The sequence below is a fragment of the Blennius ocellaris genome (assembly GCF_963422515.1).
Source record: "Blennius ocellaris genome assembly, chromosome: 20".
Taxonomy (NCBI): domain Eukaryota; kingdom Metazoa; phylum Chordata; class Actinopteri; order Blenniiformes; family Blenniidae; genus Blennius; species Blennius ocellaris.
The window spans coordinates 18071558-18086647 of record NC_137669.1 but is presented as its reverse complement, the minus strand read 5'-3'; the positions used below and the strand labels follow the sequence as shown (position 1 = coordinate 18086647).

Genomic DNA, 15090 nt, shown 5'->3' with positions numbered 1-15090 from the left:
CTCATGAGATAAATGTTACTGTACTTCACAACTGTATTTTGTGCATCTATCTGTGATTTAAGTCTATAGGTTTGTACATATTTTGTCAATTGCTAGATGTTACTGATGTTTTGTAAGTTTTGGGGCGTGTCAACGTGCCCCAGTCTCTTAAGTTTAATACATTTTACATTTCAAATAAAAGCTTAGGTTTCTAAATGTTATCATCATCAAAACTGTCTGTGATTACATTCAGTGAAAAATACAGCTGGGAACTCACGCAAAATTGTAAGCATGACATATTCAAAGTAAATAACACACATTTAATTCTCTTTTTGACATTGCTTTTATTTCGTTTTTTCAGTTATATTTAAAGTTACTCGTTAGACTGAAAAGTGACACAAAAAAAAACAAAACAAGCAGACTTTGCAGATAATTACAATTAGTTAAATTGGATAAAATGTCGACTGCTCTGAAGTTGCAAACCCCATTTCGAACATTATAATACATCACCGCAAAAGCAACAATTTAGTCAATTCAGTCTAAAGCTGCAGCGCCAAGTTTTTCTAGCTTTGCCGAGAATCGTTTACGACTTGTGTCTAAGATGTGGATGCCATTCTTCTGGAAGTCATAATTCAATCTGTGCAGCTCCTCTAGCCGCTCTGTAATGTTCTGTGTGCTGTAGTCCAAAACTTTGGGCTTCCCCAGAATCTGCTGTATTGTTATTCCTCCTTTGATGAGACAGTCTAGTTTCAAGTTAAGCGTGTCAGATCCGATGTAGAGAATCATTGGATAGCTGATTGTCAGTTTTCTAACGTCTGCTTTCTTACAGCCGAGGGAAATTAGCTTCTGCTCAAGGTTAGTGAAGTTTTTTTTCACATACTCATTGGAAAGGTCCAGAATATTTGCCCCATGGCCTTCAATAAGAGCCAGCAGCTCGGAATCCTTCAACTTAAGTGAGGCTCTTAGAATATCTACGTTTGTCTTTACTCGCTTTGTGCTTCTGATGAGAATATAGAGGTTTTTGGATATGACACGTTTTACAAATTGCTCTGGATTTTGTCCTCCAAGCTCAGCACAGACGTCCTCCAGAAGCTCCACCATCTGCTGATTGAGCTTCAAACTGTTGGAGAAGGTCCGTGGTGCCGTGGCCAGCAGCCGATGAAGGTCTTTGGTATTCAGTCCGAGAGAAATCAGAAAATGTATGTTATGTTCCAAGTTCTCGTTATCACTCGAACGAAAGAAAGACTCGGGAGAGCGGTGCAGGATGCTCACAATTTCATCGTCTGTCTTAAAGATATTTCTCCACAGCGTCCAGCGTTGCTCCAAGTGTTCGATGGAGCGGGTGATCGCTCGGGGGTAGCGCGATATAATGCTTGCTATCACTTTGCGGCTGGCTCCTTTTCCTTGCAGAAACTCGGCGACACCTTGCTCATTTGTAAAGGCTCTACGGAGCACTCCGGGTTGCCGCTGGCGCGCCATCCTCACGTCGACTCCCATCAGGTTCAGGTTCTCTAACAGAGACTCATTCTCTGGGTTCCCAGGGAGCTTTGTTTCATTACTTTGTTGTGTGTCACTGGAAAGTCTCCTGGGAAAGACAGCTGATGCAAGCTGCACTGGAACGAGCCCAATGCTGCGCTGCAATGCCACTGACCGATGCAGCCCGAGGAGGGCTCTCACTCCTTGAACTGCAGCCATCTTTACTGCAAAGCGCCACATTGCAACATCACTGCCGGTGCCAATGTAACTGAAAGAAAACCACAGGGAACATTGTCACATTAGCATAAATATCATCAAGTCAACAATGGCACACTATGGTTTTGAAATGTAAATTATTATTAATTTGCCACACATTGAGAACATTCCTGGTTCAAGTCTGGTTGCGGGCATTTATGTGGGACATTTGTTCTCCTTGTATGTGGGATTTCACTGGGTTCTGTCATCCCAAAACCTGCGTTTGAGGTTAAATGGTGACTTAAAAACTATGGGACAAACGGTGTGTTGCGCTTTTTTATTCGGAAAATAACTAGGATTTTCAATGGTGTCAAAGTAAATAATTCCACGAAACGGAAATATAGCAATGAATCTGCATGCTATATTAAACTATTTTAGTTTTATCTAAAAGCACCAATGATTTACCTGTCTTTTGCTCCAAACAAGCAAGGTTAACAGTCAGCGCTTATCTAGACTCCATGGTCACTCAAAAGAACAAATCAATGCAGAAATTTCAGTGTAATGTAATTTGAGTGGCCTTGTCCAAATATATTTCCTTTATTTCCCTGAAAAGCACTGTGAAATGCATAGTGTCTGAATGGTGTTGTAGAAATAGGGTTGTCTTGCCTTCAACTGGAATATTTCTTTCCTATCCGTCGCTGATTACAAGAAATTGAAACTGAAAGTAGTTGAGATGGTGCACAATATCTTAAGTAATACTCGCGTCATTAAAACGACATATTGCCGACATGCATTGTATCGTACCACACTTTGACGACTGACAACCTGTCATACAGTGAAGTCACTGCACTGTATGACAAGTTTGCATTACATTGTTCATGATTTTCTTTCTTGAACACCAATTTTCCTCGGGAACGGAAAACTGTAAAGCACACGAGAGGTGCCGCCGCTACATGTTTTCACAAAGTTGTGATTAGTGATTTATTGTTTAGTCCTCGTAGTCCAGAGATGTACACAATTTATGAATGAAAAACAAACCTTCACGTTCCTCTCGTGTTAGTGACAACTTCTCCCAGTAGGACGTCGTCTTCAAAAAGTCTCGCGAGATTTGACTTTTCTGAAAGCCTGCACTTTTCTTCGTCAGCGCCCCCTGGCGTCCCGGAGCCACAGCTGCGTCTATCAGTGGAACCATCAGATGGAAGCAGAGAGTCAAATACCGCTCATGGCTGTAAAGCATGAGAAGATGATTATGTGGCATGAATTGTTCTTAAGTAGACATATATACTTGAACAACACACCCATGAAAGTCAATTATAGTATTGAAAATATTTATTATTAAAGTTAAATGTTAAAGTAAATATGAAAAGATATGTCATCAAAATCTTATAAACCTATATTGTTTTCCACAAAAGAATACAGATCATGTGGCTCGTTTAAAGAGCTCAGGAAAACACTTCGTGGTAGAATTCAGAAATATATACGTTTAAAGCACACAAAGCCAGAGACAAGCATGAACTCAGCTATTGGTATTTTTGGCTGTGCACTCTTCCTTTTTATTTGTTATCAGAAATCATTTCAATACGTTTGCCACTTTATGTCCATGCAGGCATATATAGTGATCATTTCAAACTATCTTTATGTTTTCACGCCCGACAAACACTTTCAAAAAGTGTCCTGATATTCTGTCAATACGTGTATGACCTAATTATGATATCTACGCAGCTTCTGCTGAATAATAAAAAGACCATTTTGTAGAGCATTGGATAGTTGCAGGCATCAATAATTCATTCTGCTTCAGCTACTCAGCTGACGTTCTTGTGGGCCCATGAGACACAAGAGAGCATTAACCATGTGCTCCAGCTCACAGCCAGGTCCCACTGACCCATTGCCTCTCTTTACTGATGAGCTCCACCACTTATGAATATTTCATCATGGCACACTGATATCTTCATTATATAGACGAGCTTTCACTCTGCTGCTCAAAGAATGGAGTAAATGGTGTTTTAGTCACGATATCTTCTGACTTGATTGGCTTGACAAACTCTCCATCGTGTTTAGTGTCAGTAATCAATAGGTCACAGTCAGATTGCGGCTGATTGATTAATGTTTTTGTCTGCATTTGAATGTTTTTGGTGCATGATGATGAGCAAATATTAAAGGTTCACACCGCAGAACATCACATATGCTTCACATAAGACCACAATAATAGTTAAAACTACCACATGCCTCAGCGCGAGTAAATACCTGGTTCGGGTCTTTCTTTAAGGAGTTTGCATTTTTCCCTTCGTATGCATGTTGAAGGTGTTTTCTTCATGTAATCATGTTTCTCTTCACAGTCCAAAAACACGTGTTTAGTTTATGCATGAATATAAGTGTGTTTACCCTGCAATGGACTGCTGGCCGGTCTGTTTGTGTATCCTGCATTCACCTGCAACTGAATTGGATAAAGCGACATGGTTGGTTAGAAATCTTTATGTTAAAATGATCTACTCGCCCTGGTTATATTATACACTTTTAAAACATGAAATCAAAAAGCTTATATGTGTTTTCACATTTTGTACGAGTGTCTGAACGTCTTGATGTTGCTCAGCATAATCAAACGATCGTTCTCGTCACAGTATGCTGTTGTGTTTTGAATATTACATGGGACCCTCTCCCTGTGTTCTGGTCCACTTGGTGAAGTTGCTTGGGTAACTGCAGACACAATACTCCCCAAGAGAATCAATAATTTAGAAACGGCCCAAACTTTCAAACGCCCAGCAATTCGCGTGGAGGACTATTGTTGGATGAGCACGTCTGCCAGGTGAGCTCACTTCGTTGAAAATGTCTAAAAGAAGATGGGTGGAATTCAAGATCAGCCAGACGATCAGCTGTTCCGCTCCTGTCAGCCGAAGACGCAGAGCATCGTCTCCTGCTGCTGCCGCAGCTGCTGCTGAACGTAAGTATTAAACACAGAAACAAGCTGACTAGAAACTTTCTCATTTAGTTGTGTTTTTACGTTAAAGAAAAATACTCAATATAAATAAATATTGCAAATGGGAACCATGTAGTTGAATGTTTTGTATAATCATTGAAAATGATGCATAAAATGTTGTGTGTTTGTTTTTTTTATTTAAGGTATTATCAACCTGCAGATTTCTAATCAAAAGATTGAAGAAGCTGTATGTTTGCTTTAATGTGTAGCTTTCTAATGCAACCATTTAAAATTTTAGGTGAACATTTTCAGAAAATAAAACAATGTAAGAGCAGAAAACCCCACAATATTATAGAATTTTCATCTCCATGTTGGTATTACATTGCGGCACTAATACTGAATCAACAAAGTGTGGCAGGCTCACGATTAAAACAAGCCAAAACTAATGATCTTAGAAGCTTTGCATATTTTGAACTCTGTTGCTAATCCGGAGAATCAAAGTCCTGCTTTCATACATTTGAATTGCTGCGATGGCGTCTCATTACTTCAATAATCAAAGGCTGAATAATGACTGTGAAGCAAAAGCATTAATTAGCCCGACTGACGTGCATGGTTCCAGCTGCTTCGTCATCGAGAAAAAGTCAGAAAACATAAAAGAAAATACTTTCAGCTTGTCAAAAACACTTGACAAATTTGTAAATTAAAGATAAACTCCACCTGGAGACTGCAAGTAAAAATCTTGTCCATACTTTTTATCATCAACCCATCTGTCCTAGAAACTGTTGCCAGTCTCTCATGTTACCTGCTGTCCCATTCAGCCGAGACAGCTCAAATGTTCCCTTTTGACGGAAGTGTGCTGCAGTATGGCTGGAAATGTGCTCAGAATAGCCCAATCAATTGGCATGCTGAAGTGTACGAGGTGATGGCTTGAGCCTTTATTAGCAGAAAACAGCTGACATAAAAAAAAAAAAAAAATTGGTGTTAAAAAAGAAAACTCTTAACTGGGACAGCACAGGCAACATCTCCTCCTGTTGCCATAGAAACTGGGACGACGTTTTCCAGAGGTATTCAGACTGCACATAATACAGTGACATTTATGACGTTACTACTACATTGTTAATAGCTATTTCCATCAGTAATGTTCTAACTGTTAATGGAAATGACTGCATGTTGATAAGATTAGAAAGTAATCCCAAAAAGAATAATGTGGATGAATAAAGCTTGAGATGGTCTGTGAACTGCAACTTTTTCCATTTACTGAAGTGTGCTACTTAAACACAGAATCAAATTGGTCCTTTAAGTCCATTTTAGAGTAATTTGGTCTGTGCAACGAAAGGAAATTCATCTGATTGTATCGAATAGAATTGAAGAAGTTTCTAAAATCTCCCAAAAAAGCTAAGATTTGTGAATTTCTGGAAGATTCTTTGCTGATCATCTTTAAGGGGAAAAAATACCCAGAATTTTCCTCACATGACAAGATAATACTATAATATTTCACTTGAGAACACATTTCTCCCAAATTTTTTAAATTTTGTAATTTGTTCATATTCAGGGTTGAGCACTCTTGTCTCATCAACATAGGCAGCTGGACTTAGCTCTACAGTGTTGATGGATGGATGGATGGATGGATGGATGCTATAGAAAATTAAATAGATGAGCATTTTACAGATGAGTGAAATCATTGTTGCTAATACTACAGACAAAAATATTTATTAATACTGAGAATTTTTTCATTCCTCATGCACTCTGTCCCCTTTGAATTACAAATAACAAATCTTGGTTCAATTTGCAGGTTCGTGTAATGAGAGAATATGGGAGAAGTCATATATTCAGTACATAAATCCCAATTAAAACAATACATCCTCACGACCTGCAATGCTGCATTGCTTTGAGTTTTCACATTTCCGATAGTCCAGGAAGGCACCAGTAGTGGAATGCCGGTGGGCGTGGCCGCGCAGGCACCTTCCCTACGTCATCATAGTTGAGTCTCATGTTTACGTGGAAAACATGGCGGCGGACTACCAGCAAGGAGACAGCTAGTTAAACGCGACTGGAAGTCTCTGGCAGCTCGCTGGCAGCCGGACAGGGGCTATTTGTCGGTCGTAGCGCTGAGATATCTCCGGCGGACACCTCGCATGAAGCAGTCTCCCCTCTTGTTTCAGCCACGGAGACAGCGGCGATGGAGGACGAGGAGAGGCAAAAGAAGCTGGAGGCCGGCAAAGCAAAGGTATGCTTTTCAGTTTTTGGTGTTGGCACAACTCCCCAAGACTGCTGTCACTGCTTCAAAGTGGCTGTTTTATTTTTCCCGCAACTTGTTTAGTTCCGGCTGGGTCTGTCAGCTGTCTTTTGGTGGTTACCCCTCCCCTTCTCCCAGCTGTCAGACCCCCGGTAACATGCGCCCCAGTGACAGCCGGGGGGGGGGGCTAGCATAGCCACCGCTAGCCACACAGATGCCTTTGTCATTCTGCGTGTCCATTAAATCAGAGTCTCATTTTCACATTAACTGGCGTGTTGGACTATGCAGGCATTGCTTACTTTAATCGTGCATAAGCCAAGCCGCCACATTGTTAGCGAGGGCTTATAAACGCCGCCTGAAGTGATACTGACAGGCTGGTGTAACAGGATTTACAGGGCATATCCCCACAGGCCAGAACAACCGCTGGCCCCGCATGACAAAGTTGCACTATATTGGCTTTATCAACCAGAAGCATCCGCGAAGTAGGTCAGCACAACCCCCCACCCGTCTAGCATCTCATATTAAACAACTCTGCTGCACTGGATCAAAACATTGCTCTTGGGTTTGTCCTGCAGACGTGTATCCCTCATATCTATGATATCATCATTAACATTGGAAATCTGCTCGATGTACCGTGCACCAAATAAGTTCTGACTGTAGCTGGTGATCCACTGCAGGGCCTTGTTGCCACTCTGAATTATTTTCTGCACCCAGACAACTTGGATAAGATTTCCGTCTGCAGGGAGATCCTGACAACACAAGCCAACCTGGTCAGACGAGTATGTAATGTGCCCATTTTCATTTTAGTCATGTAATACTTTATGACGTTAAGTATGATTATAATAAGCCCTTGAAGCCTGTAATCCATCATCAACTATATGAAGTATATGCACAACCAAGAAGGAAGTTAAATTGGAAAAACAAATAATGTCAATCGAGGTCACAGTCAAAAAATGAGGATACTCCCATCTAATGAAGAGTCAACACATTGCTCGCCACGACTTGGCATTTCATCAAATTGAGAAGCTATTTCAAAAGCAACTCCAGTGAATCCAAAAGACAACAAACCACAGAAATCAATAACATCTGAGTGCAGCTATCAGAAAATGTTCCAATGCATCTATCTGATTCTCTGGCAGAAAGTCCCATAGTACAATTAAAACTTTCAAAAGTCAACGTCAATTAACAAGAAGAATAAGATAAAACTCTTTTTTTTCCCTCCAAACTCCTCTGGTTAATATGATATGCTCTCTTATCTCTGTTATACAGTCTTTCAGGCATTGTACAAAAGCGAGAGTGTTGAATGAAAGCCAGACTAGATATCGATAAAACAAAAGTATACTTTTCAATATGCTGAAAAAAGAAGACACTTTCTGATGTGACATACAGTGTTTTACCCGCTCATCGATATGACACTCATTTTATAACTGGAAAGAAGCAGAAGCTCTCACTTCACTGATGTGGAAAGAGTTTGTGAAATATTTGTCAATAGAAAAGATATTACACATTTGTTGCTTCGTAAGGTTTGAAGTCTGGATTCTGCACGGGAGAACCAACGTGTTTTGGTTATACTGTCTAACTATATGGCCAGATCAATGTTTTATATGATAGCACATGTTACAGGATATGTATATTATGTTTTCCATAAAACCTCATGAGGTACAAGAGGAAATGAACACCGATAATTATAGAAGAACTTCCAAACGAAATGTTGGTGCTTTGGAATGTGGTGAGGAGGCAACATCTCAAGGAACGTCAGAGTCTGATTGGTTTAGAGCAAGAAGAGACTTTAGTAATAACACAATTTTATTTTGATAGCTGCTCTTAACACAAAGTTACACAATGTCGTCATGACACATTTTGGTTTATGGTTAAAATGATTGTCTTCGTTTTAAACCTCGAGTTAGTCTCAGTGCAATTTTTGTGAGCCATCACATGCACACTCTTACAAGGTGCTGCCAAGCAAGGCACTCGCACGACTCTGAGAGAAACTTGCAGTTGATTGTTCTGCCTAAGGACATTTTGACAGTTCGACAAAGCAATATGGGAGAAAGAACTCCTGACCTTGAGATTGGAAGACAACTGCTTCACTTGATGAGCCACAGCAAACTTATCATTGTTTCAGTCCTGCAGCGATGAACTCAAACAAAAGAAAAAGATAAAGCAACAGAGCTGGGTTCTGTTGTCTCATGTCACCTGGTGAAGAAGTGTCCTCGCAGACAGACTTGAACATATTTTAGAAACTTTCTTTGTGTAGTCTGCATGTTATCCCTGTGCCTGTGTTGGTTTCATCCAGGTACATAATCCAGAAACATGCTTACTCACTCAACTGTTAATTCTAAACTGTGTAGGCTTAAATTTATATATATGTATGTGTGTATAGATAATACTCTGACCTGTAGTAATGCCAAGAATCATGCTCCATTTGCTCAACCCAGTGTTCAGATATTGAATACAATTGCAATAACAATATATTGTGATTCAAAACTTGAGAATGTTATTCTCACCTTATTGTGGGACGTCACAATTGTCAAGTGTCTTTCTAGTGAGATTTTGATCACTTCAGTTTTCACTCTTGCGTTCGCTCTCTAGTTTTCCGGGTGAGACTGTCTCACTCTGTTCTGAGTTTGGGTATTTCGAGTCATAAAAGGCGTCTCTGTGCTGCGGACTGCTGAGGTTTTACGCAGTACCCTGTCACCATGTGCTCACATGTAGTGGACAAACGTCTCTAGATTCTGCACTGAATTACTCATTGATGACGTTTCGCAGAGATTTACGGAGCTCACTTGTGCCTGCAGATTTTCAAAAGCAGACTACGTTTTACAAGCTCTCGCTGAGGTCGATACACGTTGGAGTCGGTGAACAAGCTGGAAAGTGTGTTGAGATACTGACTCGACTCTTCACCTCATGTCGCCCATGCAAACATGCCGAAAACCGGCGAGTGTACGTTTGAACACCTTCATAAACGCTTGAGTAAATAGGTTTTGGCCTGAGGCAACTCTGGCTGATGCCGGTCACAGCCTTTAATACAATATACACATGTTTTATGTTTGGTTTAGATTTTTGTGTTTAAAAAACGATTAATGCTAATAGTTAAAGAGGTGTTGAATCGGAAAAGGTTTATTTTTGAGTGAAAGGCAAACTGTCAGCCATCTTCACTACAGCCCGTTTGACAGGATGTCTGTTGCAAGAAGGTGTCTGTCACGTCTGTGTCTCACTGCACAATAATCACAGTGAAATTTGCTTTTGCCAGGCTTTTTCTTTCAAGCCATTATCTGCAGATGCATTGTTGTGCAGACGTTTCCCTTCACAATGGACTTTACTGACATCACTGATGTTATGGATTTACTCTGGCAGACTTTGGCTCAGCTCAAGTTGCACAAGTAACGTCTTTTTAGACTCTTTTCCCGCAGTGATTTCAGCCCTGATGAGCTCAGAATGGGGTTATTATTATAAGACGCACTTTGTTGAAATCCGGACTTTGCTTTTGTTTCAGCAAGCAACCAGATCACCTTGTAGTTGTAATCATGGGAGTATATTACGTCAGTTAAATCACTGAAAAGTGTCATTTTATCTTTTTTTTTTTAACTACTGCAATGATGTTTCTCTACTGTTTAATATGAACTTATAAGTCAGTTGTTCCTGTGAACCTTTTCCATCTTTTTCACTGCTGATCTCCCTCAGTCTGTGTCGCACTCAGTATGTTGAAAAGTGCTGCTTTTTAATCAAACATCAGGGAATAACGTGCCTCTGTCCATTTGCTGTTCCAGCTGTGTCTGAGTGATAATGACTGGCTCAGGAGGAAAGGGACTTCAAAGATGCTTAATTTGACTGAAGGGATCCAGGTTTCATTCATGAAAAAGAGCATGCTGAGTTGTTTTTTTTGTTTTTTTCAACACTTATGGGATATTTCTGCCATGAGTAAATTTAAAAGCAATTCCGTGATGATGCCTCATGCTAACACACGGCTCTGTGTCACGTTGCAACATGAGGTGTCACATTTTCTTAACGGATCCCTTCTGTTTGTGCTTTTGACGACTTGTCATCGTGCTGAAAAAAAAAAAAAAAAGCTGAGTGATTTCTAAATATTTGCAAATAAAAATGTCACTGCAGAGCTTCTGTCAATCACAACAATTTTGAAATAAAGCGTTGTATATGTGGGTAGAATATATACTGATGTAGAAAAATGGGCATGGGAGTAGCAACTGGTATTTTCTTCACTGTCTTTAATGTCTCGCTCCGTCGTGGCTGTCTGACCTGATGCAAACTCGCATCCCATCGAGCTGTCTTGGCTCTGCAGGCTTCCACACAGGGGGGGGGGGGGGGGGGGGCTCCATCCAGCTGTCTGTCAAAGATTTGGAGCAAACGACACACGAGACTGGGCTTGAAGCTGCCTGTTTTTATGTCACATGTCAACTCTCACTTCTACTCACTGGCTTCTAACTCCGTGTGAGAATTGCTTTTCTATTGATTTGAACTATTATGTCATATCAGCATTTTCTCTGTTTAATACTTTGTGTCTTTACAACTGTGGAACAAACATTGTGAGATTACTCCCTGAACCATGTATAACATGGACCAATTTAACCAGCGGCCTCAGAGTAGAGCACAAGCAGCTTTTCGCAGAGTCCAGATAGTCCAAAAGGTCAGTGCTCCTGCCAGGCAGCGTTGCAGGGTTTGAGGATGGCAAAGATACAAGGTGATCTACTTAACTGCAGTCGGAATAGTTAATCCTGCAGGTGACTAATCGTGGAGTTGTTCTGCATCGCTCCATGTGATGAGTGGAACATGACCATGAGCAGTCTAGTCAGTTTGGATTTGGCTTAACTGGAACTTTTAATGTTTAGCGCTTCAGTGTTTGTTTGTCTAAACAGGCTGTTAAATCTGGTCAAGTGACCAATTAGCTGTGATGGTCTAAAGGTGCTCAGTTTTCATGAGCTACAACCTGGATGTTTAATAAAACTGACGTTTGTGAGCAGATGAGTTATTTTTGTTCAGTCTTTGGAAACGGGAGCCCCTCCTACTGGACAATAAGAGACCACAGATTTCCATCCACAGATATTGTGATTTCTACTGATTGCAAGGCACTTGATTAATGCTATCAAAATGATTGCATAATCTGCAAAAAAAGCACAGATGCTGTCCTCCACCTTCCTACATTATTTCTCTTTGACTCCTTTGATCTCAACTGTCAGATCATGACAGTCACAAACAGAAGTGGTGATAATGTGGAAATATAATGACACAGCTTCCACATCAAGCATACACAGTCAGACTATCCTGTATTAATAGGACGAGTTCGCTTTCGTCATGAGGCGCCTACCATCAGACATCGTCCTCTATGACTGTTGTAACAATTCATTGTGTCATCAAATCCAGAATGTTGCAAAGACGTGAATGCAATTCCGCTCGCCAAAAACCATCGACTGAGCTTCAACTAATGAGTTGCACTCAGACATTTACGGTCTAGTGGAACATTTGCTGTTTTTGAGTTTTAAGTCCGTCTGGTGCTTGTTCTTTGGTGTCGTTCCATTCAGTGATACTTCGTACGTGTAGCGCCACTTGCTCGACGATTGACCAACCGGTAGCTCCAGTTTGTGGTATGCTCAGTTATTGTTGGTGACTAACTGCTGTGTGCCAAGAAGAAGATTTGGGTCCTCATGAAGCTGAGTGTTGACTAACACACAGTGCTGTCGACGTTCTCATTGGCATGTGACACGGACACATGGCGGCTCTGAGGTTCCTTTCTGCTATTTGTGTCTCATGAGCTTTGTTCAAACTTCAGGACCCTGATAATGAGGGGGAAATGGTTTTAAACACATCTCTTTGTCCTGTGTAGTTTTACTTGAGGCATTTTAACCATTACCATGTGAGAAATTACAAACACTATATAGGTACTGATAAGGTGCAGTGATTGGTCAGATTTTATTGTAATGTATTCAACGATATGAAATATGACATTTTCATTGTTTGACTGATGAAAACCATTTCGACATTTTGTGTTGTTGAATTATTACTTTAATGTTTTATTTGGCAGAGCAACATTTTGAAATTGTAGCATGACATTTTTAACTGGTCTCAACCTTCATTAGCAGGTACGGCCGGCTCCATCCGAACGATAAGAATGGCCTCTGGTGGAGATGTGCTGTAAAGTCGCAGACACAATCCCGAATAATCTTTCCCAGTCTAATAAGTTCAAGGTTGTTGTACAAGTTAATCCTCGCCGACTCCAACCAGCCTCCTGTCAAAGAGTTCACGTTCATCTGTGAGGTCTGAAGGAAGTGAAACGAAGCAGTGCAAAAGTACATTTAGTGCCTCTGTTGGAGTTTTACAGGAATATTGGATTTTCTTTTTCCTTTTAACTCTGTTGTATGTTATTGTAACAGTTCTATTCTCGGGGCTTTCTTACAAATTCTGTCATTTTTATTCAGCTTTCTGGAACTGAAACATTTTTGTTTGTATGGATGGGTAAGCATTACACCGGAGTTCCAGTAAATGGCATTTAAATTCTCACTTTTGTACATATGACTAAACTGACATTACATTTGAATTAAAATGTATTACTCGAACACAGTTATGTTAATTCATCTTCTCTCGAGTGATGCTACTCTGGCTGGCCCTTGCTCTTCTCACTGGATCAATGGTTGGAGATTGTGCAGGTACTTGAAATTACAGAATGTGAATGAGTTAAAGAGGTTAAACAGTGCAGCAGTAGATATTCTCTAATCTATTGAATGCTTTGCTATTGGATGTATCACTATGAATTCCACTATCGCTTGAGCATATTTTTTTCTTGATGAATATCCAAAGCATCTCAATATCCATAGTAGGGTATGAAAATATATTTGTCAATTGAGCTTCTTTGCGATGTTTTTTTTTTTTTTTTCATGTTCCGGATGCTTAAACGCAGATACGTTAAACAAACCTGTGAAGAAAATATGCACTGTGTAACGTTTTCAGACAGCAGATGGTGATACACCTACGTAGTTTCTGCATCCCAGATGGCCGTGCGGCGACGCAGGCTTCACTCTTCCATATGCTCTGCTCTGCTCTGTGCAGCCAAACAGGACAGCCTGCCACGATAAGTAGCTCAACGATAGGCCGGGGTTCCCTGCTACACTTTATATCTGCCCTCAGGTCGGCTGCTCATGTGTTACTGGTCTTGATTGAGTCAGAAGAATTTGGGAATCACCTTGCATCCGCATCCGCTGGAGCTTCGGAATGAGTTAGATATTTGTTAGATGAATCTCTTCTGTAAATCAAGATACGTTGTATATATTTGGACACGGGTTGGGTCCTGTGCGGAGGTGCACTGGCGCAGATCAAGAGCCCTTTGAGCTGTGTTCTGTAGGTGGGGAACTCGACCGTGACACCCACTCTCAGCTGTGTCGTGTTGGCCTCTGCCCTTTTGTACAGCATCACTGAAGCGGATCTGTGAAAATCTAATCTTTGTTATGCTGACTTTGAACTGAGATGAGAGCTTTTCTAATTGTGCGTTAAATCAGTACCTCTGCTATAAGCAAGGCCTGATTCAGACTTTTGTTTAAATTGCTTTTGTCATGTATATTGATAAATACAAATCACTGGTAATTGTTTCTTATTAGAAATATGTTACTTCATCCAGAGGGGGAAATGTAGGATCTCTCCTCCAAGTTATATTAGCTGGAGACACTATCAGAGGACAAAATGCAGCCTATTGGTAGAGTAGCCAGTTATCAGAAGACATCCGTACCAAACTATGTTCCAGCACCACGGTGGGAAATGTCACGGAATAAGTGATGGGGTTTTTTTTTTCCTCCCGGTCAGCAGTGACGAGGCCGAGAGAAGTTTCAACATGTGGGAGTAGGATTGCACAGCACTGATTGGCAGCATACGGAAGCCAGTCTGTCAGTAATCCAAACAGATCAACATTTACATCATTCAGGTCACGCTTTTGCTGTCTTGGACAAAAAAAACACTGTCTTGATCGTTACAGACACTTCTTTTTCCAAACGGTATTGCACAGATTGACATGCTCTTAGATCATGAACATAAAAAAAAAAAAAAACATTTTATTATAATATGCAGAACATGGTTGACTTAATAATACACACAATGTGACAATGAAGCCTGATCCTGTTCAGTCCAATGTCAACCAAACTGGTTAAGTCAATATTTACTCACTTTTATTACATGGAGGTCTGTCAGGAGGTTGGGAGACGTCCCACACAGGCAGAAACACATGAGGGGAGCATCACTGGCCACAAACTACAACCTCGACAATATAAGTGTTTCAACACCTGTAGGCCCA

The 15090-nt window shown here is 40.6% G+C and overlaps 2 protein-coding genes across 2 annotated transcripts in view; one reads left to right on the top strand and one right to left on the bottom strand.

Annotated features, from left to right (window-relative positions):
• Positions 1-410: 410 nt before the first annotated feature.
• On the bottom strand, positions 411-1688 carry mterf1 (mitochondrial transcription termination factor 1). The gene has a single exon (XM_080516338.1). The coding sequence runs from the start codon at positions 1672-1674 to the stop codon at positions 514-516; it is 1161 nt and encodes a 386-aa protein (XP_080372464.1). The 5' UTR covers positions 1675-1688; the 3' UTR covers positions 411-513.
• A 4893-nt stretch (positions 1689-6581) lies between these two features.
• The window catches only part of akap9 (A kinase (PRKA) anchor protein 9), a 62061-nt gene continuing 53552 nt past the window's right edge, over positions 6582-15090 (top strand). Inside the window, exon 1 of the mRNA XM_080516387.1 lies at positions 6582-6791. Coding sequence (XP_080372513.1) covers positions 6744-6791 — 48 coding nt within the window. The 5' untranslated portion in view covers positions 6582-6743. The remainder of the gene's footprint in view (positions 6792-15090) is intronic.

Excerpts from the sequence above, each read along its gene's own strand:
- mterf1 (XM_080516338.1), bottom strand. The coding sequence starts at position 1,674 with ATGGCTGCAGTTCAAGGAGTGAGAGCCCTCCTCGGGCTGCATCGGTCA.